Source organism: Excalfactoria chinensis, chromosome 12, assembly GCF_039878825.1.
Source record: "Excalfactoria chinensis isolate bCotChi1 chromosome 12, bCotChi1.hap2, whole genome shotgun sequence".
Lineage (NCBI taxonomy): Eukaryota > Metazoa > Chordata > Aves > Galliformes > Phasianidae > Excalfactoria > Excalfactoria chinensis.
The window spans coordinates 13,191,063-13,213,064 of record NC_092836.1 but is presented as its reverse complement, the minus strand read 5'-3'; the positions used below and the strand labels follow the sequence as shown (position 1 = coordinate 13,213,064).

The 22,002-nt window shown below is 40.7% G+C and overlaps 1 protein-coding gene across 13 annotated transcripts in view; it reads right to left on the bottom strand.

Moving 5' to 3' along the window:
* Positions 1-22,002, bottom strand: part of WNK2 (WNK lysine deficient protein kinase 2) — a 98,765-nt gene that overhangs the window by 31,403 nt on the left and 45,360 nt on the right. For 11 of the 13 annotated variants that reach the window (XM_072347728.1, XM_072347730.1, XM_072347732.1 and 8 more), the window contains exons 6-14: positions 19,513-19,601; positions 18,650-18,869; positions 16,407-16,695; positions 13,578-13,774; positions 10,847-10,999; positions 7,791-7,979; positions 6,218-6,757; positions 3,463-3,777; positions 514-563 (exon numbers count right to left, since the gene is read on the bottom strand). In XM_072347728.1, coding sequence (XP_072203829.1) covers positions 514-563; positions 3,463-3,777; positions 6,218-6,757; positions 7,791-7,979; positions 10,847-10,999; positions 13,578-13,774; positions 16,407-16,695; positions 18,650-18,869; positions 19,513-19,601 — 2,042 coding nt within the window. The remainder of the gene's footprint in view (positions 1-513; positions 564-3,462; positions 3,778-6,217; positions 6,758-7,790; positions 7,980-10,846; positions 11,000-13,577; positions 13,775-16,406; positions 16,696-18,649; positions 18,870-19,512; positions 19,602-22,002) is intronic. The other 2 variants (XM_072347721.1, XM_072347729.1) reach the window with 2 other exon arrangements.

The window sequence follows — 22,002 nt, the reverse complement described above, 5'->3', positions numbered from 1 at the left end:
TGTCAGTGCCATGAGGAAGTGCCATCATTGTTTCAGTAATTAGTACATTACTAGGCTTGAGTTCAAACTTGTGCACTGCAAAACCTCAGAATGAGCTCTGGCTGCATGTTTTAATGCTTGTTATAATGAGAGTGGCTCGCTATACAACTCACCAATACACCATCCCCTGTATCACACCTAGGGATGGATCATTACAGAAGGTGGTAAAGATACACCCATTCCAAAAGGTACATAAATAAGCTACATACCCAACTACTCTAGCATAAAATGCCTTTGGTACAGATTCAACGGCATCAAAATCAGAGATGACACCACTTGAGTTACTTCAACAAAAAATAAATTACCTGCTGAACTGAAATCTGTTGTACGTACATCAAGGTTAGGATGCAATACCCAACTAAAGCAATACCCAACCCAAAGACTAGGCATTTGATTTAGCCTCATAAGGACAGAAAAATCACCCTCTAGAAAGGAAACTTTTTTTTTTTTTTGCTGAAATGATTATAATGATACCTTTCACAGCTCTGTGACAGAGTCTGAAGTTTATCCTGCATTGCCTGCTCCTAAAACATAAGAAAAAGTCACTTAAGTAAACACGTTGTAGTGCCAGACAAAAACACCCTTACGAAAAGTCTGTTGTTGAGACCTTATTAATAACCTAAATCATTCTGTTTAGCCTATTCATCAATTTTGAAAATACCCCATTTCACCCTCCCATCATCATTTGTGCCCAGCTACACTTAGGATACAGCCCCCAGTCTGCCAGCTCCCTTCCCTGCTGCTGTTCTAAAGCAGAAGAGGCAGTGAAAGAAACAAAGCAGTCCTCACCACAATGGAAAAATGTTATAGCAGGACAAATTCACATTATATTAGGTGCCTTAGGCATCGTGCTTGGCTTACTGTGAGAATTTCTGATGAACTTCCACATAAAAGACAATAATTCTTTTCTTAAAAATACACCCTTCGTATAACATCCTCTTGGTCTCAACACAACAGCTTCCCTCTTCCCGGGTGCAATGCTAGCCCAGGCATCAGTGGTGTTTCACCATTCACAGACCTGATGGGCCAGTAACGCTGTTACTGGCCCCGCTACTACAGCCTCATGACATGTATGGGTAACAGATACACACACACCTGTCTTTGTATATAGCACTATATGTATATACACACACACATCAGTTTTTAATAAATATATATAACTATATATATTTATAAACATATATAAAATTCGTCCATAGACACAGTTACAAACCAACCCCTGGACTGTCATCACTGTGTACTTGTACCAGAAGAGTTTTTAACCATAGTTAAAAGCTTTGAGGTTAACCAGCCCACACACCTCATTGCTTATAATGCCACTCACTGCCATGCCAAAATTGACCACAGTTTCTATAAAACTGCAAAATTAATGAACAGCGAGAACACAGACATCATGTATCCAGATTTTAGTAATGCACTTCATCAAGTGCCTCACAAAATCTCATTTGCCTGATCAATCCAAATTGATTTGGATATGAGGACTGCGACACAATTCAACAAAAGACAGATAAAAGCATCATGGCAGAGCAGCAACAAAACACAAGGTTTGGAGTATCTACAGATATGAAACTTCTCTTACAACCAAGAAAACCTTAGCAAAATATGTCATAAAATCAGCATGGGGAGTTCTTGGACCAGTGAGTCACAATGTGATGCTCATGTGCTTTGTTCAGGAGCCAGCTGTGATGATCAGCTGCAGGATTCCAGCATCTCACATACCAAAGAGCACCAGAGGCCAGCACCTGAGATCTGGGTTTGTCTCCAACTGGAGATTTCACAGGTGTTAGTAGAAGGAGGGAAGCTTTGAGATAAAGAAATAAATCTGGATATCACATTGTGACTCAAATATATATATATATATATATATATATATATATATATATGCTTTTTCTGCATCCCAGGAAAAGAGGACAAAAGTGTGACAATGGATTGATTTCATAAACTAGGTAAGAGAAGGGATGTAATTTACAAGTGAAACATGAGAATGAAGTTAACAAAACAGCCATTACTTGTTCCTAAGGATGTGATAAATTGCCAGGACAGACACCTGCCCTGGAGCATACTGATTTCTCGGGACATCTTGCACCTCCCCTCTATCATACTGAACCATAGCAATGAAATCTGTTCATACTTTGAGAAGCTCATAACAGGAGGGGCCCTGCATGCAAGGCTGTAGCTCTGGCATCAGCATGGATTCTGACGAGAGCTGTGCACAGAGAAAATAGGCAGGTTGGAGGAGAAACAGTTGGAATAAGGGATGGAAGGAAGGAAGGCCTGACATAACCAGGCTTTACTTATGGACTCTGCATGTGAAGCATGACAGGCTAGTCCTGCTAGTTCTTCTACCTGTATCTAACCTACAGAATGTCACCAGGAAACATCCTACATTACAGCACAATTAATTTCTGTCAAGAACTAGGCTGTCACTGGATAGAAGGGCAGTCAGCATGAAGAATTAGAATCCAGGCCTACTGTTAGTCTCATTCTTACTCTACAACTTCTGGAAGAGGATTTAAGCTGGACATCTAATGGAATTCTAAGGCTGTACTGTGTAGGAAAGGGTTCAACAAATGCACTGGCTAAAAAAATTAGTTTGAACAGAGGGAAATGGTTACTTTGGGAGGGAAAGCCTCAGAACAGAACCTCAAGAGAAAGCAGAAACAGGAGAGCGGAATTGTTGAGGGACATTTCCATTCAGAAATGGAGAACTTATCCACCAAAATCTAAAATGCCAAAACCTTTGTTTTGCTTTGCTTACGGGTATCTATCAAAGAGCTGAAGAGAAGGAAACGTTCTGTGACATTCTGTCAAGACTGAAGCTTAAACAATCACGGGAGTGGTAAGAAAAGCCAAAAGAGCAGACAGGGCAAGCTGACAGTTTCAAAAGGAAACAAAATCTATCTTGCTTATATGACCATTGAGAATTGCTAATGTCTGTGAGTACTTGAAAAAAACAACAATCCCAGGGCCAGGCTAGAACTCAGGCAATACAGGAATGTACAATAGTAGACAAAATACAAATAAGACTCAAGCTGAAGAGCATGAAGGGTGAAGAACTGGATTATGAAATAATTTCTTAAGGCAAATGATGATTGGTTGCACAACTGCTTGAGACATTTACAACAAGACTGGACAAAACATGGATGAAACCCTATAGAACAGCTTCTTTCTGACCCACAGCACTTAAAGACAGTCATTTATATTCTGTTTGTGCTCAGCTACTGACAAAGAGGTGCTTTGTAGCTGACTTGACCTGCCACCTGATCACCCCAAGGAGATGTTTCACAAGCAGTCAGGGTGCAGCAGTGTTGGAAAGGGCCAATTATTTGCTGAGTTATCATCTAGAGCTGGCTCGCTATCACAAGAGTGGAGAATCTCCCTTATGAACTAAGCCCATGGGCATACAGGAGGAGACAGCTCTACCTCTTGCGATGTCTCTGCCACTGCCTGCACGGCTGAACCGGGAGCGGGGAGCTGCTGAGCCAGGGGCTGGGAAAGGTCTGGCTGAAGCTGCAGAACACCCGAAGGCTGGAGAGGCAGACAGTGATCTATGGGCACTGGTGGACTAGCTGTAGCAAGGCTGCCATGAATCTGTGAAATGCTTTCAGGAGCGACGCGGGGAGGCAATAGTTCAGGTTGCAACTGCAAAGGCGGTGACATGACTAGCGAAGGCTGCACTGGGAGTACCGGCACCTGGGCTCCAGTTTCCAAACCATACTGAGTATGTCCAGTAACCTGCTGCAACACAACAGACACCTAATTAAAACACAGCTCTACTTAGAGTGCTCCTGACTTACATATCAAAGCGCTAAAGTCACAGTGGTTTACAGAAAAAGGGTTTTAAATGTGCAGTGAGAATGCATATGTGTGGTCTCTAATTGAAAGGGCAACTGCAGTTGAAGTTGGTTTTAAAACAATCAAAGGATTCTTCCTAAATAATCCTGATGGTGTGTGTACTTAATGTGCTAGTTAATTTATAGAAACAAAACCATCTTTCACTAAGAAAGTAAAATCTTAAGTTATGACTTGATTGTCCAGATTGCTGTTTCCAATATCAGAACATCCATACAGAGAAATAGATTCTCTACCTCTAATTTAAATCAGCACTTTTAAAACCTGTTATACATAAACCACTAGCGGACACAGGCTACGCAATTAACCCTTTTTATACTGCACATCTACAGTGTCTTGCAGAACACACTGTCATCCACTCAAACATTTCAAACAGTATTTCAGTCATAGAACACTGAACACCGAGGTCCTGATCCTTCAAACACTTCCTTGTGTAACTTTGCACAGAGGAAGTTTCATTTATCTCAGTGGATTTCTTCAATGCATTAAAATAACTTGTGTGCGTAAGCACTTTGTGGGAACTGGACCTATGTGACCAGATGCCAACTACCTTAGAGACTGTTGTTATTCTGCATAACAGTTCTTTGAGTTGTATATTTAAGAACAGAACATTCTCCTTTTAGATACATTGTGTATTTTTCCAAGGGGATCAAGCTTGTAGGAAGAGGAAAAAGGAAAGAAGAAATAGGGAAGAAAGAAAGCTTTTCAGCACTAGGTAAAACTGCATAATTTTAACCTGTTTATGAAGTATCTACCATCACCTGGAGATTTCAAACATTGGATAATAAAGGTACATAAATAAATCAGGACTCAGATGAGAATTAGGGCACACAACTTCATTGCCGCATGCTCTGTGCAGAACACAGACAGGAGCTCACATTACTACTCCAGGTTTTAAGTAGATAAAAACCAAGATGCAGCGTGCTTTGCAACACACAGCCGCTACAAGACCGCCTAACTGGAGGTCATTAGAACAGTAACTGCAGTGTATGGAGCAGAAGAACAGCGACAATTTTGTTTTTTCATCTTTATGTAACTAAAATAATTGACAAAATGTCTCACAGTCTGATTTACCTGAGCAAAACTGAACACGGAGGTGCCTGACATCACCTGCAAATATAGCTCTGCATCGAAATGCCTCTGTTTACAGAAACGCTTCCCTATGCGTAGCATTTTAAAAGGCAGAACAATGTATGTATGAATACTCCTATGTTCTTGTCCATTTTTTTGGGTACTATTTTCTAAATCCTGAAAATTATAATGGAAGTCTTGTGCAGATGTATTTGGTCTGGTTCTGGTGTTTGCTATGCCCGATTCAGTTCTTTCTAAAGCCATTGGAAAAGCTGTGGCTAATGAGCTCAGTGGGAACTGCCTCGGGCTCCATGTTGCTTACATTCCCACAAACAATTCCTGTACCAAATATACGGCTGAAGACAAATTTAAAGATGATGTATTACTTTGAAGATGCCATGACATGGCAGGCTGAAATGGGATGTTATGAATTTTCATCAGTGTGTTACAGCAAAATGATGTAGTAGAACAGAATTTTTCAGGAACTCTATTATTAACAGATTTAGTGCTCTCTCCTGTTTGGGTCAGGCTGCATTTCATGTTGTCATATCACAGATGTGGCAATGGAGGTGTTTACAGACTCTTAACAAGCCCTGAATCAGCTCACTTATAAGCAGCGCTGACATCAGAAGCTTCATGTTATGCTTCATTTCCTCTAAGGGGGAGAAAGGGTCTGCAGCTTGTGTTTGTTCCCATCTGATAAACCTCTTCCACAGAGTTTTCTGGAGTTGTTATCAAACGGTCATTTCTCTTGGCTTTACAAAGCAAACTTTTAAAGCAGTTCTATGTCAAAACAGCTCTCAGTTCACTTGCTCCTGCCAGCTCATCCGTACTTTGCCATCTGTGTACAACATCCCTGTGCCGTGAGTATATCAGCAGAAAGACATGAGCAGTGCCATGCAGCTACTGCCAGGGCTTAGTCACTCCTCCCACCCCAGGAGAATGACAGCTCACGCTTCCCTGCCACTCTGTTGTAGCTGAGATGGGAGAGGGAAGACAATCTAGAAGTGGGCACTTTGCCCACTCTTCTGTCCTTATACCCACAACATCCATCTGCCCCCACATGAAGACCTCAGTGCTTCAACACGAGTTCAGCTCTAGCAACCACCTCCAGAACCAAGGAAAAAGAGTTCACAAAACATCTTAATGCAGGAAACCAATCTCCCAATTTCACTTAAAGTGGAATGAGCCCCCGGAATGTTCAACAACCACCCTACTGCCTAGCACCGACACAGCCCAGCGCCGGGCGGATTACCTGGTTACCAGCCCCAGGGGCAGACAACGGCTGTTCTGATGGATGCATTACGCCTGGCTGAAGTGACTGAGGAGGTGGAGGCTGCTGCGGCTGGGAAACGGCTTGAGTGCTCTGTGTGTGATGGGGAGAGGGCGCTTCATTCTGGATTATCTGCTGGAAGGTGGTCGGGTACATCTGCTGCTGGGGCAGCTGGGACACCGCGTGGTGCGGCGGCATCGCTGGCACTCCCGGCGGAGCCACAGCAAGCAATGGTATTGTAGCAGCCGACATATTTGGCACTATTGTTTGGCAGGGCAAGACCAGAGAAGCCACAGTTGTATGAGGAAGGTTCACCGCTTGCATGGGGAGGGCAGGGGAGTTTGGTGCCATGGGCAAAGTGGGGTTCATGGGGAGGCTCGGTAAAATCACGGCTGGAGCGAAATACTGAGAAGGAGCAGGTATGGGGGGCACGTTTGCAGCAGGTATGTCAGAGAGGTTTGGAGGAAGGTTGTCAAGTCCTGCCAGAGGAGTAATTGCAGGAATGACGGGAAACTGAGGAATCTGAAAAAAATATAATATCACATAAATTGCAAGAGCTTTCACCAATGGTACAAAGCAGTTTCATTTGCCATACAAGTATGTAAAGATCACCTGTGCCACAGTAATTATGTCTGTTAATCACTTCCATTTATTTCCCGAGGTTGACAAACAGTAATAAAAACTTAATTATTAAACCATTAGGGGGAAAAAATTAAAATTTCATTTTAAGGGGATATTTTTGGGAGTTTAACACTATTTCTCATGATACTTTGGAGCCTTCAAGCAACGTCCTAATTAACAAAATATTGCTTCCATTTTAACAGAAGGGAAATGGCATCAGACCAGACAAAACACTGCACTCTTTCACGCAAAACACAAAACAATGATTAAAAAAAAAAATCTGTGTTTTCATGAAGTCTGTCTGCAACACAGGCAGCAGGGGAAATGCTGTAAAACAGTTTTTAAGACCAAAACCTCCCAGTGACAGGGCAGACCGTGGTAACTACCCCATTATCACTGGAGCAGCTTGCTTCTTCCCCTTGGCGTAAAGCTGTTTCATATCACAATGGCTGCCACTAGCAGACAACCAGCAAACCATTCCAGGCATAGCAAAGGTCCATCCCTAGCATTGAACCTGGGAACAGAGCTGGGATGAAGGCAGAGAGACTGCGGGGAAGCCAAGAGCTCAAAAACAAAAGAATGGGCAACTTCTCATGCTCTAAAGCCTGGAATGGGGAAGAGTAAACCATGGGGGAAAGTGCAAAAAATATCCAATTGTAGTAATTTTGTAACTAACTGGATTATCCAGGCATGGCATGGGATTACTCTCAAAGGATATTTTTGATTTTCAAAACAAAAACAAATGACAAAGGAAAATAAAGGGATTAGGGAAATGTTGGATACCTATGGACTGAACTGCATGCATTCAAAATAGCCACACACATACACACACACACACAAAAAAAAAAAAACCCAAACCCTGCAAATCATGTTAATTATTAGCTGGAAAGTGTTACTCAAACAATGTATTCACATAGTTTTCAAGAGATATTACCTGGGAAGGGGCAACTGGAGGAAGCTGTGGCACAGTTGAAATCTGAAGGGGTTTCAGTGGTGTACTGCTGGCTGCCACCTGAGAGGTCTGGGGCTGGTACTGAGGCAGGAGATGGGGGGCAGGCTGGATGGGGCAAACCGGCTGGCTGGCAAGCACCTGCTGCAGAGAAGTTTGCTGTGATATGGGTTGCTGCCAGGAAAGAAGGAAAGAAAGAAGAACAAAGAAAGTCATAACATGTATATTGTGAACGAATCAGATCACTGGACACAGCCATGCTGCATACACAGAACAGAACCTCAGTAGAAAGGCCTTATAGAAGGGAAGGGTGCTCCTAATCTAAACACTGTACAAGAGCCTTTGTTTAAAACACATTTGAACTTCAGATACATTACCTGAAAAGACAAGCTCTAACTACTTTGTGGAAAGGTTATTTTTAATGACTCAATCTTTAAATCCCAGAGATTGTTCTGGGTTGGCCTTGTAAAATCCCCACCTACTGGCTTCAAAGAGTCCCACTATGCAGATTACACCCCGTTAATCTCAGCATTTAAGAGCTGACTATGTAATGCATCAGGCACTGAAATATACAACACATTGTCTGAGATGTGAACAAAATGGTAATTATTGTAAAGGCTCCAGTTAGATCCCAGTTATGTGTGAGGTGTTGCAGTAGCAACGTGGCAGCCAAGAAGGCAATTTTACCATTACCTGAGGAATGGTGTTCCTGCCTGATTTTATATAGCAGAGCAAGGAAAAAAAAACAGCTGCATTAAAGCTGAAAATAGTAAATTAGTTAAAAAGTTTCACATTTTCTGTGGCTCTGACATCTCTTTCTTCAGTTCTGTTAACACTGAAAATACTAATATATAAATATATTTAAAATCTTGTTTCAGAACAAGAGGCACCAAGCTGGCACTGAACATACTTGGATGTACATCAATCAGCCCGAGCTCTGCAGCACACACAATGTAATACCATGCCTGATGTTCAAAGGTAAATTAAAAATGAATAGCCAAGCAACATTATCTATGAATAGCCAAGCAACATTATCTTTCACTTTTGCCACTTCCACTCTAAGTCAGTGGTGCAATATTTTGCTCATCTCCTGCAATATTTCCCAGCCCCAGCAGAGCATTCCTCTTGTACCTCCACACAGCGTATGCTTGGGCTGATAAATCTCACCAGCACAAAGCCAGCTCAGGTATCTGGGCATCTGCAGCTGGGTTAATCTGCAGCTCAGACAGGCTGCCAGCAGCTAACTGGGAATTGAGTCCACTGCTTGACCTGCCTGCACTTGAAGGGACACTGTGCTGAAGGCAGAAAAACCGTGCTCACAGAACTAAGGTAACTTCCTAAGGCCTCCATCTTCAGTCTACAAAACACATGTGGAATGGAAGTGTAGCAAGTGGAAAGAATCCAAATGAATTGCACTAATTTTGGCTCACTCTAACCTTAATGTTATAAGTGGACAGATACCCAAAATGAAAAAAATAAACTACTGAGGAGATGCAATATTGATCTCCTCCATCTGAGTCATCAGTGTATATTCATAAATTATCAATACATTTCACTCCTTTATAGAGATGAATTTATCACCCTGACTTCATGTGCTCAGGCTGAGGTGCCCTACTGTCCTCCTACAAAAACCTGCAGTTCTCTGCTGCTGAGAGCAGAAGGAAGATTTCAAAGTAGGTCTTCCTAAAGGGAACCAAGAGTGACATGAACATTTAAGAGTTCCTAAAATTGGTAACTGCCAATTATCAAAAGCTGAACAGTTACTGAGCTGTGCCTCCCAGAGCACTGTGAGATGGACTCAGGTGTTCTTACATTGCAAACCATAATACAAGCTGCAAACCGGACGTGCTTTCTTCACATGTCTCTGCTCCTCTGAACTATCCTGAGAAATTTATGAATAAAAAACTGTATAAGTCTAGACTTGATCTGGGATAGCATCCAGGTTTATCCTGAGGGTGACTCCATTTAATGAAACTAATGGCCTCAGGCATGAACTTTGTCCCAGAGCTTACATCACGACACATCTTCTATCAGTGTCCAAAGAAAGAATACATGGGCACAAACAGAAAAAGAAATATCCTATCCCAAAACTGCATCTGCCAAGGGAACAACATGTTTTGGTCTGTCAGCATAAAGCTCCAGAGGCCACTAGGAAGATAACTGCAATCAAAAAGGTCCTCAGTGTGCTTGAGAAAACGGACAATTTTTGGCACAAAGAACCATGCCATCATCACTGTCCATTAGGAAAGAAAAATGGAATGCATCATAAAATTTCATATAAGCAGGCATTTTTCAAGGACACCAAATGACACTGCTTTTATCTGGATTCTTTCAGAAGAATAGGGCATGTTAAAAAAAAAAAACAAACAAACACCACCAACACATTTTGGTAACTAGAAAGGTATGAAGAGACACCGTATGTGCCAGACACGAAGCACAAGGGCATTCCCCAGCCTCATCGACAGTTTCTATTGAAGGAGGCCAATGTTTTGGTATGATCACAAAAATGAGCCATAGTTCAACATATTATACAGGTCTGTGGCTACATTTCCTACTGCTCCACATCACCTTTGTACAAGGAAGCAATTGCAGCCTTCTTCACAGCTGTCCCTGCTTACAGCTGTGTTGTGTAAACACTGTTAAGGGCCAGGACTTTGGGGGGAATTTGATGATCCAATGTGCATTAAGAGTTACTATTTGGAGACAATTCAGAGAGATTCTTAGAAAATAAAGCGATTTGGTAGATGCTTTTACTGAATTACAATTAAAAGGCACAAATCAGAAAGCAGCATCTCTAAGTACCTGAAGACAACTGATCCCAACATCAAAGTTGCTTTCTCACCTTTTAGAAATATTTTGAGCACAAGCTGCCAAACAACAAAGTGAAATTAATAAAAGCCTGTTTTAAAAAACAACAACAACAATGAAATACTATTCTGAAAGCAATGTAAATGCACAAAACCTGAAGCTTATAGCAGGTATTGTCTTTAGTAGAGCATGGACAAGGCATGGGATGAAGCTCCCGAGCAGTAGCCCCTCACCTGCTGGCTGGCCAGCACTGGCTGTGACTGCCCCAGCTGCATGGAGGCCACGGTGGTCGGCTGCACCACTGGGAACGTCATCGCTGGCTCCTGGTAGTGCTGGGGCCTCTGGGGCACCACCGCAGGTGGAGCCTGAACCACGGGCAGGGCAGGCTGCAGCAAGGAGAAAGCAACGTTAGGGAAAAGAGAAGGCTTCCTGTTGAAGGAGTCCCTGCAACTGCCAAGAGTATGCGTTCCAGCAAATGGCCAACTTAATACTTGGGTCAAAACAGAGGAAGAAGACATAATGACAGTTTATCTGCAAGGAATGGAAAGATCATTAATCTAAAAACACGGGAAAAAAGCTGTCATTCCAAAGGCCAATAAGACAACCACACTGCATTGCATTTCCTCTGGAAGCAAGCATGCAAGCCAGTAAAACCACTGAAAGCATATACATAGTGACAGAGGATATATCAACAAGCAGCCACTAATGGAGTAAAGCAGTAACTTCACAAAGATCTTAATTTCATAAAGAATCTTCATCTTTGAAAGAAACAGGTAATTTCCTTGAGATGGATGCCAAGAAAATAGAGAAATGAGAAGAACTAAAACCACAAAGGAAATTAAGACAAAAAACCATTTTAGTTAAGGTTTGTACCAGTAACAGTTCTGATACTTGAGCTCAGATAGGTACAGATGTTAAAGCTAAGCAGTTTGTCAGACTGATGTTTATAAGCCTGAAAACAAAAAAGCTACTACAGCTCCAGTTCTGGGCTGGTGTTATCTTGATAAATAATCTCCCAGGAAAAACAATGATAACTCATCTTTCTTACATAAAAAAATCACAGAATTATGGAAAGCTTCAAGTCAGATTTTTGCCCGTGAACAGAAGTTATTATTTTTCCAAATCTTCAATAAAGAAAAAGTAACGCATTTATGTCCAAATTAGAGACCTAGCAATGGAAAGAATGAATGTGCTCTAAAACTGTATGCTGCACGGCATAATGTAATAATAAAAAAGAAATCTTTAAAAGATGTGCCTTTCGAGTGCTATATTTAGAGCTAAGTTAATGCTTCATGCGAACAAGTAACGAGGAAGGATGCGTCTCGGCAGAAGTATGCACATGGGAAAGGTGGTTTCCACAGTGGAGGGATCTGACTACGGGTTTTTCCTTCAGGTAAATGGAGTCATGTTTCAGTGCATTCACAAAATACTGTTCACAATTTCTTGCAGGCATTTTGGAAAACATAAGGTAAAAACAGGGAAAATGAAGCACTTCCAAAGTATGTTGGGTAAATCTGGGTCAAGCAGGAAACAACCACTGGTCTTGGATCTGACTTTTCTTCTCTTAAGTCAAATAGCACGAAACAAAGAATTAACCTACCACATCATTACTGTCATTTTTACAGTGGCTGCTTCCACTGCTTGGGGTAGCTGCAGTCACCCAATTGCTCTTCTCTGCCAGCAGTGTTTTGCCAGTGCAAGCTTCATGACAAGGCTGAAACAGTCCAGGCATGTTGGCTTCTCCATAATCACAGGATTCAAAAGGCAGAATATTTTCTGCAACCCTTGCAGATCTCATGGGAGAAGAACTGGTCTTCTGGCTAATTATGTATTGTAAAGATTCATGTAACAAAGGCAGGTCTAAACTTCTGCCACACGGCCCGCTGGTTTGAGGGAGAGGTTGAGACACTGACTTGTCTGAGAGTCGGCTGCACAGGGAGTGAGCGCATTCAACAGGCATCAACACTTTCGACGTGTTTTGGTCTTTACCAGACTGAAATAAGCAGGCCAGGCACATCTGACAGGCCTGCTGGAGAAACATCAGCTCAGTGGGGTTTGCTGAGATCCCCAGTGCCATCAGTGGTGACGTGCCTGCATCTCCTTCCCTGGTCTGCATGTCAGAGCTCCCTTCCCTTAACTCCTGGGGACAGGGCATCGCATCTGGAGCCAAACTCACAACAGAGTCACTGTGGCGACGAAAAGCACACGGAGCATCGCCTGCCACGTGCAGCAAGCGTGGGCTGCAACAGGAACATGGGGCAGCTGCGGCTTCTAAAGGGAACACCACACCGTGCCTCTTGCTGGGATCACCTGAAGATTTATGCTCACTCACATTTGTTTGTTCTTTCACCAGTAGCTCCATTAACTGCTTTTGGTCAAGGTCACAACAGCGTGAAAGCCTGACTGGGCTACCAGTCCTCGATTTTGGAGCCTCAATAATGGAAGTACTTCGCCGTCTCTGTGCAATATTAAATCCAGAGCCAGAAAGGCAGTGAACGGATGTTTGACCTTTGTCACAATGGGAAGAAACATCACACCCAAGAAGGTCTTGAACAAGTGAAGGAGCAACAATGTGTGGCTATATTGACAGCAAATGAAAACAAACAAACGTTCTCAAACTTATGCACAAGCTTAAAAGCAATAAATTAAAAGCTGTAAAAACAGCTACACTCTTACTGCAGCTCAGTGAAAACAGACTGATGAAAAGCTCTTCAATTGGGAAGAAAATAAAAAAGACAGCTGCTAGTGAAGCACGTCATAAGAATGGCATGATGAACTAGAAGTACGCTGTCTACTCAACGCTCATTTTAGATCAACTAGAGACATATGTACTAAGCAAGTACCGGTAGAAAAAAAGTGAGAATCATATAAAGCAAGCCCTGGACTCCACACCTACCGAAAACAGCATGAAGCAGTTAAGTATGATCTAGGCTACTGCACAGATTCAAGAAGCTTTAGACTTACTGCTGAGGGCTGCTGGTAGTGCCCCAGCTGCGGAAGGCTGTGGGGCAGCGCCTGGCTGTCGCTGAGGGGTGGGCTGTACACCCGTTGGATGGCAGGCGGCACGGCGTCGGGCAGAGATGAGTAGATGACACTTTGCTGGCTGCTCTGCGAGTCTGAATAAACAGTGGACCCCTGACCACTGTCGAATGTGCTATCGGCTGAAAGAAGAATTGCATTATTATTTTTTTTAATTATTATTATTATTATCTTGAGCTCAGCAATTCAAAGTGTTAAGTAATGATTTCAGAGCAAGGTCAACGTTCGTTTATGTAATTCGCATTTTTTACTACCTTAGCCCTTTCCATTCTATAAATAAATTATACAACACAATTGTTATTTTCTACATAGGGCACATACTGCTCCTTCTAAGCCAAAAAACAAGACTAATCCCCATGGATTTCTGTGCACAATGATATTTTAAGCACTCTGATATTTCCTTTAAAGGGCATACGTACAGTTGATAGCAAGAATTGCAGACTTCCATGGATTTTCTAGGATGAAAGGACAGAAAACTCCAATTGTAATGTTCACAGCAGATCGTGGCATCCTGGAGTCAGTTCCTCTAGAGAGGCGCTGATTTTAGCACCTTTTTGATGAGCAGCATTGAAAAATACACAATCCCTTATATGCTTTGCATTAGCTCCTCAAATAACCACCAACCTGAGTATACAACAATACCTCGAGACGAAGAATAGGCAAAATAATTCAATTGGATTGGGGGAAAAACATGCCATGAAGAACTCACAGAAAAATGTATTATGGATTTTTTGACTGATGTATGTGACAGAAGGTAAAGCAGCATTATTTAAGCAAGCCTATAGCATGATGCCCCGCATTAGGCAGCAGCAGCATTAAGGCAGCACTCACTGTAAGCAGTCTATGCAGCACTACAAGAACAGATGCTAGAGGAATTATAACCAAAATACACCCTGATTTTGTTATCTGTAAGTGGAAAGCTTTTAGCCACCTGTACATAAAAACAAAATCAGAGAATGCAATGAAACAGCTACCTTACTTCAAGTTTGCAGCCATTTAAAAGGATAACTCAGAGCTCCACCAGTGTTTCTCATGCCAAGTGCTAGCCCAGCTAATCTGCAGAATCACACAGCTTGACATTGGGCAAGCATGGTATCTTCCACTGCGGAAAAATAAATCTTCTAATTGTACCGTTGAGCTTTACCAGTTTAAAAATATCTTTTTATGGTGTTTGAAGCCTGTGAAGTGCAGGTGGTCAGTACTTCTTTTCAGTATAAGCTACCATTATTTAATGAGAGAAATAACAAAAGACAATTGAGAAGGTAGCTGCAAGCATCCAAAAGGCAAATAGTTTGTAATAGAAATTTAAAACTCTAAAAGAGATCAGTAGCATAGTTACCAAAAAAAGGCTTAAGTTACGGATGTGTTCAAATCATCTTTCCACTATAAGGGGTAGAGATTTCTGCAGCATATGCACTTTCATCTTATTACAAACAATTATTCAGGACCTCAAAGGAATGAGAAGACCATGGCAGCATAGGACTGACTATTATGAAAGCTGCAGATCTCTTGTGTTTTATAAAACAACATGCATTACACTTCACATTATTAACTTACATTTTTACATCTGATCTCACACTGTTATTTGAATTGGCAAAAAAAGTAACTTAGAGAGCTCTTGGGCACTAAGAAAGTGTTGAAGATATCTGACAGTGAATTGTCAAATAATACCAAATACTAAAAGCTGAAGAGTAGCAAATAAAGAAAGTAAGTTATATGTAGTATAAAATATTGCCAGTTCACAACCAAAAGAGCTGTGGGAAGCACGGTGTCATTGCACCATCAGAAATAAGGAGTCATAATCATGGTGTTCCTCAAAGGATTAGTATAAAGTAAATACATTATCTAAAATAAATGAAATGTGATCAATATGACTTGAGAATAAGCTTTCTAAATATCCTGATATCCCTGAGAATTATGCAAATACTGCGTTTCTCACATCTGGTAAAGATTTATTTTCTTGTAGAGGCATGCTTGGTTGTTTTAGTATTCAAAGCAGGCCTCTGTATGGCAATTTATACAATACCTGCATTAAAGCAGCAGCTGTCTCTTTGTTAAAGTATCTCGAGTTTAAATATGCTTATATAAAAGTCTGGAACAGTAAAACAAAGCCATCGTGATAACAGTTTAGTAGCAAAATATGTACGTCAGATTTTAACCAGAAAAAGCAGCTAGAAAAGAACACTCACAGAAATTCAAATATTCTAATCTAAAATTATCTGGCAATATTTCCTTCAAGATGTTTAAAGGTATAAATAAAGATTTCAGTTGCAGGCAGAACCCAACTTGCTAACAAAGACTGATTTTAGGGGACAGACAAGGCTGAGTTATTTTAGGCAATTACAAACACTACTTCCTCATGCCTTGCTGTTTGCTGGAGACAAGTCTGATGCTCAGAAGTAAAATGAAGAAACACAAGCACTGCAAAGCCAGGTAGTTCCTTATTCAGAAACAGAACAAAACCGGTGCTTGGATTTATAACAGGAGACATAAATCCACCTTTCTTGAAATAGCCCAGTGATTATTGTTTTCACATCAACCACCCTCTGAACATAGAGCAGGTAGATCAATGGTGTGTGGACATCAGTGCTTGGATCTGGCTTTGGATAAACACCCACCACATTGCAAACACTTGTGGCCCCTGAGCTAACATGCAAAAGCTGCATGGTGTCCAACTGCTGAGCTCACACAATTATTGGTTTTCATACTAGGACATTCATCGCCATGCATACACCAAGCAAACCTGAGACTTACATGCAACAGATGTGACGCTGGTGGGCAGGTTTTGCTGGAAGGGATGCTGGTCTGCTTCGGGCTCCTCCGACTCGGACAGGATGTGATGACCGGTGTGGGAAAGGTATGTGACTTGAACTTGTTGTGGATGTGGTGCCTTTGACTTCTCCAAGCACTCAGAATCTCGACGTTCCTCTGACTGTATTCTAGGCCAAATTCTCTCTCTTCTCCATAGTATTAATGCTACTCTGTCACGTATTGACTTCGCAACTATCTTGAGATCGTTTTCATGAAAAAATCCCGAGTCAATCTATAGAAGAGGCACGAACTTAGCAAGATCATGTGTGCACAGTGGTGCACAAGCAGAAGCAGACATGTTTTACTTGAATCACTTCCTAACATAAAGCATCAATCTGAAGAAAAACCCAACTAGATACATACTAATTCCTCACAAGAACAGCAAGTCAAGAGCTTGACGGGTTGTTATTTATTCATTTACTGGGAGAGGTGTTCTTTCTTTTTTGAGGGAATTAAAACTTCTGTCCCTAGTGCCTTTAAGAACAAATACTTTTCATAAGACTTGACTACCTATCTGGTTGATCCATTAGCCAGTTAATCTTCGATGATGAGAAGAGAATAAGCTTAACTGAAGTTGGCTTGTTGAGTTTTTCTTATTGCCTTGTTTTGCAATGATTAACAAAATAGTCAAAAGAAAGAAGCATCTTTGAAAAATGGTATTTCAGCAATGCAATTGGAGTAAACCTCATTATCTCTAATCAAAATGTATTGCCTTAACCTTTCTAGAATATAGAGCTTTCCAAAATTGCTGTGCTTGATAACACAGCAAGTCATTTAAGAAGATATGTTAACAGAATTTAGACTCAAATTAACTTCTAAGGCAAAGTCAGTACTGACTTACTTTTATAAAAGATTTTGCTTCAACTCAATTCAGACTGCTCACATTTGACCAAAAATGGGAGCGACATTTCTCAGAATTCAACCCCTCAGAAGATAACATGGAAACCCTGTCTTCATGCTCTTTGCATGAATTTCCTACTCGAACTCCTACTGTTAGCCTAATCATGAGCTACCAGAGAATTGCATGTTAAAATCTGCATCTCCTGAAAGATGAACACATTACAGATTACATGGAGGAAATCTAAAAGTTCTCCATTTTGCTCTTACCCAAAGATGACAGTCTTACAGCATAGTTTTTGTGGTTCTTTTTATGTGTAAAATCAAATAGGTACAAAGGAGATTAAAATACAGTTTCAAATGGATGTGGTATTTTCCACTGCCAATGTCCTCAGACTCTACTGACACTCCTGATCTGAGGATCTGCAAACGCTAAGAATGGGTATGAGTTACTGTACAGATGGACCACGCAGGTCCAGAGAGCCTTGCATGGCCTTAGCCAAGGGAAACAGCGGATTTTTCTTTGCAAAGCTTAGCAGAAAGGAGTTAAAAACCAAGCATGTCAGCAAGTTTCAAACAACTCCTATTCCTACATCTCTACTTAGAGATTGATCACCATTTAATGAAGATATACCATTTTATCATACAACTGGCTGTGAAACATGTTAGATTGCAAACCCAGCATCGTGTTTCAAGTTTTTTGCCTACACCATCAGGACAAGCTGGAATGTCTGACTACTAAAAACATATCAATAATGATAAATAATTCCCCGTACTCAAGAGATCTCCCGCATTTTTCACTACCATGGCACACAAAGCAACACAAACTGATGAAAATACATAAATTTGGTGTTTCACAATTCATTTGGACTAGAAAAAAATACCTATGGATCCCTTGAGATTTAGGATATACTAATAGGAACACATGTGCAAGCACAAGAAAATGCAGACCCTTGACTAAGAGCTTACTCACTTCTTGTTTCCATGACATTAAAAAACCTAAACTGCATTAAATATATTTCAATAGATTTCAAACAATTGTAAATAAATCAACAACTATGATAAACTAGCAAAAGAATTTTCAAAATATAGGAGTAAAAGAGACCTCGGTGATCCCTACGTGACTTGCTGTTTTAAAACAGCGTTTCACGTATCTGATTCCATACCCTTTTTCGGTTTTTTGGTCTTCCTAGTTTACCCTTTTTCTTCTAGCATTCAATCTCAAGATCAGTGCAAACCATTTAATCTAGAATGTTTTAAACTGAAGTTACTTTACCAGACTTGCTTCTGCTGTCCTTTGAAATTTACACACTAATTATACATACACAGATAGAAGAAGTTTATTTTACCATTTCTTGTGCAACATCATCAGGAGTTTCCTTCTCGAGATCAAAAGTAAACTCAATGGCTCCATTATCTTTGGGTTTTCCTTTCAGTTTCTTAGGATCTTCTACCCAGAGTCTTAAGGCAATAGAGGATTTCCTACCATGGTCTTCTTCCGCAAGTTCCACTCTTACCCCAGTATCTTCAGCAAAAAAGGCATGGCTTAGTAAGTCTTTAATTTCATATCTGTGATGGATATAAAGAATAGTCAAACACTGCAAGTCTTAAGGACGTTCCAAGAAACTTGCGACAATAAATTGCTATTAGAGCCAAAACATTTACAGTTTTCTTGGTGCTTATCCATAACAAACTTGTATTCTTAGTAGAAAGAGGCAATATTTCTAGCGTTGTTGAGGACTGCTGTGTTTCCTATTTAACAAAGCTTCTTCAATATTCATACACCTTAAACATACTCAGTAATGGAGATTACAGCCTCGCTTAACATTCCTTGATTATCTGAGCTTAATGAGTCCTAAAACAAGGTTCCCTCTAGACTGTCACCTGAGGTTCCCAGGAACTGCTTTTCTGAAAGCCATGAAATACACAAGCACACCAGGAGAGATCAGCATAGAAGCATAGTTTATAAAACTGAAAACAAGTCCACAACTTTGCTGTTTTTCCATTATTCTTTGAAGTTGAAAGAGATGAAGCAATTGAATTTATTCTATTATCTTCACATTGTATAGCAGGAAAATTCACAGTCATTTATCTTTCCATTCAGCATTTTCTCCTGCTCAGAGTAGACCCAGAGGCCAGACTGGGAACCCACACAGTTTCAAAGTCTCTGCATACACATCACTTAAGCAAAACTTGCTTGTTTGATACAAACCTTTCTTCCTTATTTTTGCAAATGCACTCCCCAATTATCTCCTTAATTTCAGGATCTGTAACTTTCTCAAAGCTTGCTGGCTTTATACCCTAAAACAATAAAGGAAAACAATTCAGTTTGAAAATATCTACACATATGTCCTATCTCTTAAGTAAGGATATTGTTACTACACAGCACAGTCAATTCAACTACTTTGAACAAGATAGTTTTATTTTAGTACCACTCCATTTTAAGCACACTGGCTTGTACGTTACTCAGCCTTACATCACACATACATCCTTTTTCTTTATGAACAACTGCAGACCCTACTTTTGTATCCTGTGGACTCTGAGGTCACTACTCAAGAAACAGCCTTATCTCCCAAGCAACTAGAAGAATAAAGAAGTGTAACTGTGATATTCTTCAAACAAGCAGTTTCAAGAATGAGTCAAAAAGACCCATGCAGTAGTCCAGATTTCTTATTTCCCATAAATCTCTTCCCTTTCTACATTCCCCTGTACTCTCAATAGCTCCTTTCCCTCCCTCAAAACAATCCAAAACAAAGTATGGCAGAAGGACAGTATGCCCAGCAGCCCTATGTTGCTCTTGCATTTTCCCAAGTACGTTGTCTGAATCTTCTTGGAAACAAATGGAAGGGCAGGCATAACCTATGAAGCAACACAAACTAAGCTACATTTCCATCAAAAGCTAATTTATTTTTTCTTGGGAATACGGCTCACTTCTAGATTTGGAAGTGTTAGCCTATGAGCGTGTCCTTTCAAGGAAAAAAGTCAACAGTTTTGTCACAGAAGAAAGCTTACAGAAGCAGAACCTCATTCCCCATGTAGGGAGATTTGGCTCTATGCAGATGTAAGAGGAACAATTTGTATTTCTTTCAGGTTAGGTGGGGCTGTTTTAAGAAGACAGAGAGGATTAGAAGAAACACACACACTTGTAGGGTAGTCAAAGGTCACTTCTCTCTACTCTCTAATATTTCAGAACAAATACCTTCACTCAGCATGATCCTCCTCAGGGTATCAAGCCTCTTAATTAAAAAAACATACATCTTACCAAAATAAAGAGAGACTGTAGGAGAAGTACTCAAACTAAATAACAGCTTATATATCATGTCATCTCTGTACATACAATCAAAACGTACTGCAAAAATAACTAGCAAGGAGACCTGGAAAGTTAATGGATGCATCTAGCTGCAAATTTTCAAAGCTCAAGCTGATTTTTTCCTGATGTGAAAAATGTGCCAATTGCTTTTTAAAATGGCAACATTCTTCATGGGCATTTTGGCACAACTTGAGCTTACGAGAGGCAGGAACAATATAAAGCGTACCACTGCATCTCTTGACTTAATTTTTCCAGAATCCATAAACATCTAAACCATTTAAATGGTCTGATGAACCCCGACACCACCAGGAAGGAGCAGGGCAGGATGTGTTGGGCACCCAGGAATAAGGTTTGTCTCAAAATGTTCTTCTGACAGACCTGTGATGACTTACCCTGATTTTTTTTTTACCTTACTCCCTTTCCTTCCTACAAACACCATTAAACTTTCCACATCTTTTGAATCTCTCTGCACACCACACCAACTGCAATAGTCTGCCAAACACCTAAGCTACAAATAGATGATTAAAACAAACAAGGACAGAATATGCACAGTGAAGTAACACAAAGAACTGCTTTTCCAAAGTGTTTTCTCAATGCCCATATGCTACACAATGCTTTAGCTTCTTACTCTTCACTAAAATCTCCAAGACCATCTCATTGTAATGCTGAAAATCCTCCCTGCAGCACTGTGCCCTGATGCTTACAAGCCTCCCAACAATGGAGGGGGTTGGTGTGAAACACAGGTTTCCAGATGAAGTCGAAGGACCCATCTCATTCATTTATTCAAAAGCCATCTGTCTCTCCTGAGCATTCCCAAGGAAACATGGCATCAAAATTCAAAGTATATTGGCTAAGGAAGACTGTACAACTGTCTCAAACAGAAGTAAACTCAACATCCATACCTCTGAGATGGAGGGCTAATTAACTGACACAAGATGGATACAGAGAATTTCATATGAATTGTTTAAGTACAAAAAAAAGAGAAGTAAAATATTCCAAGTCTAAGGCTAATCTGAGCAGACTAACTGCAGATCTAAGAAGGTATCTGGAATATACAATTCAATGATGTTCGTAACACTGTCTGATATGGAATTTACCCCATCTGTATAAGCAATATGTAACTTACAAATACAGAGAAAACATTTGATACATTTAAAAATGAAACAGTATGAACATTCAATGAGCTAGACAGAACACTATAGATGTTTGGGTTGTTTTAAAGGGTGAGTTTGTGTAGCTAAGCCCAACAAGGTAACCACGAACCCCCCAGCAAACACAATTGGTCTACAGAGAATTCTGCAGGGCATCACTAAAAAAACATTGGTCTGGAACCTCATGGGAAGGTCACAGGCTCTGATGCTCCATCAGTAAATACGCCTATTGTCCACATAT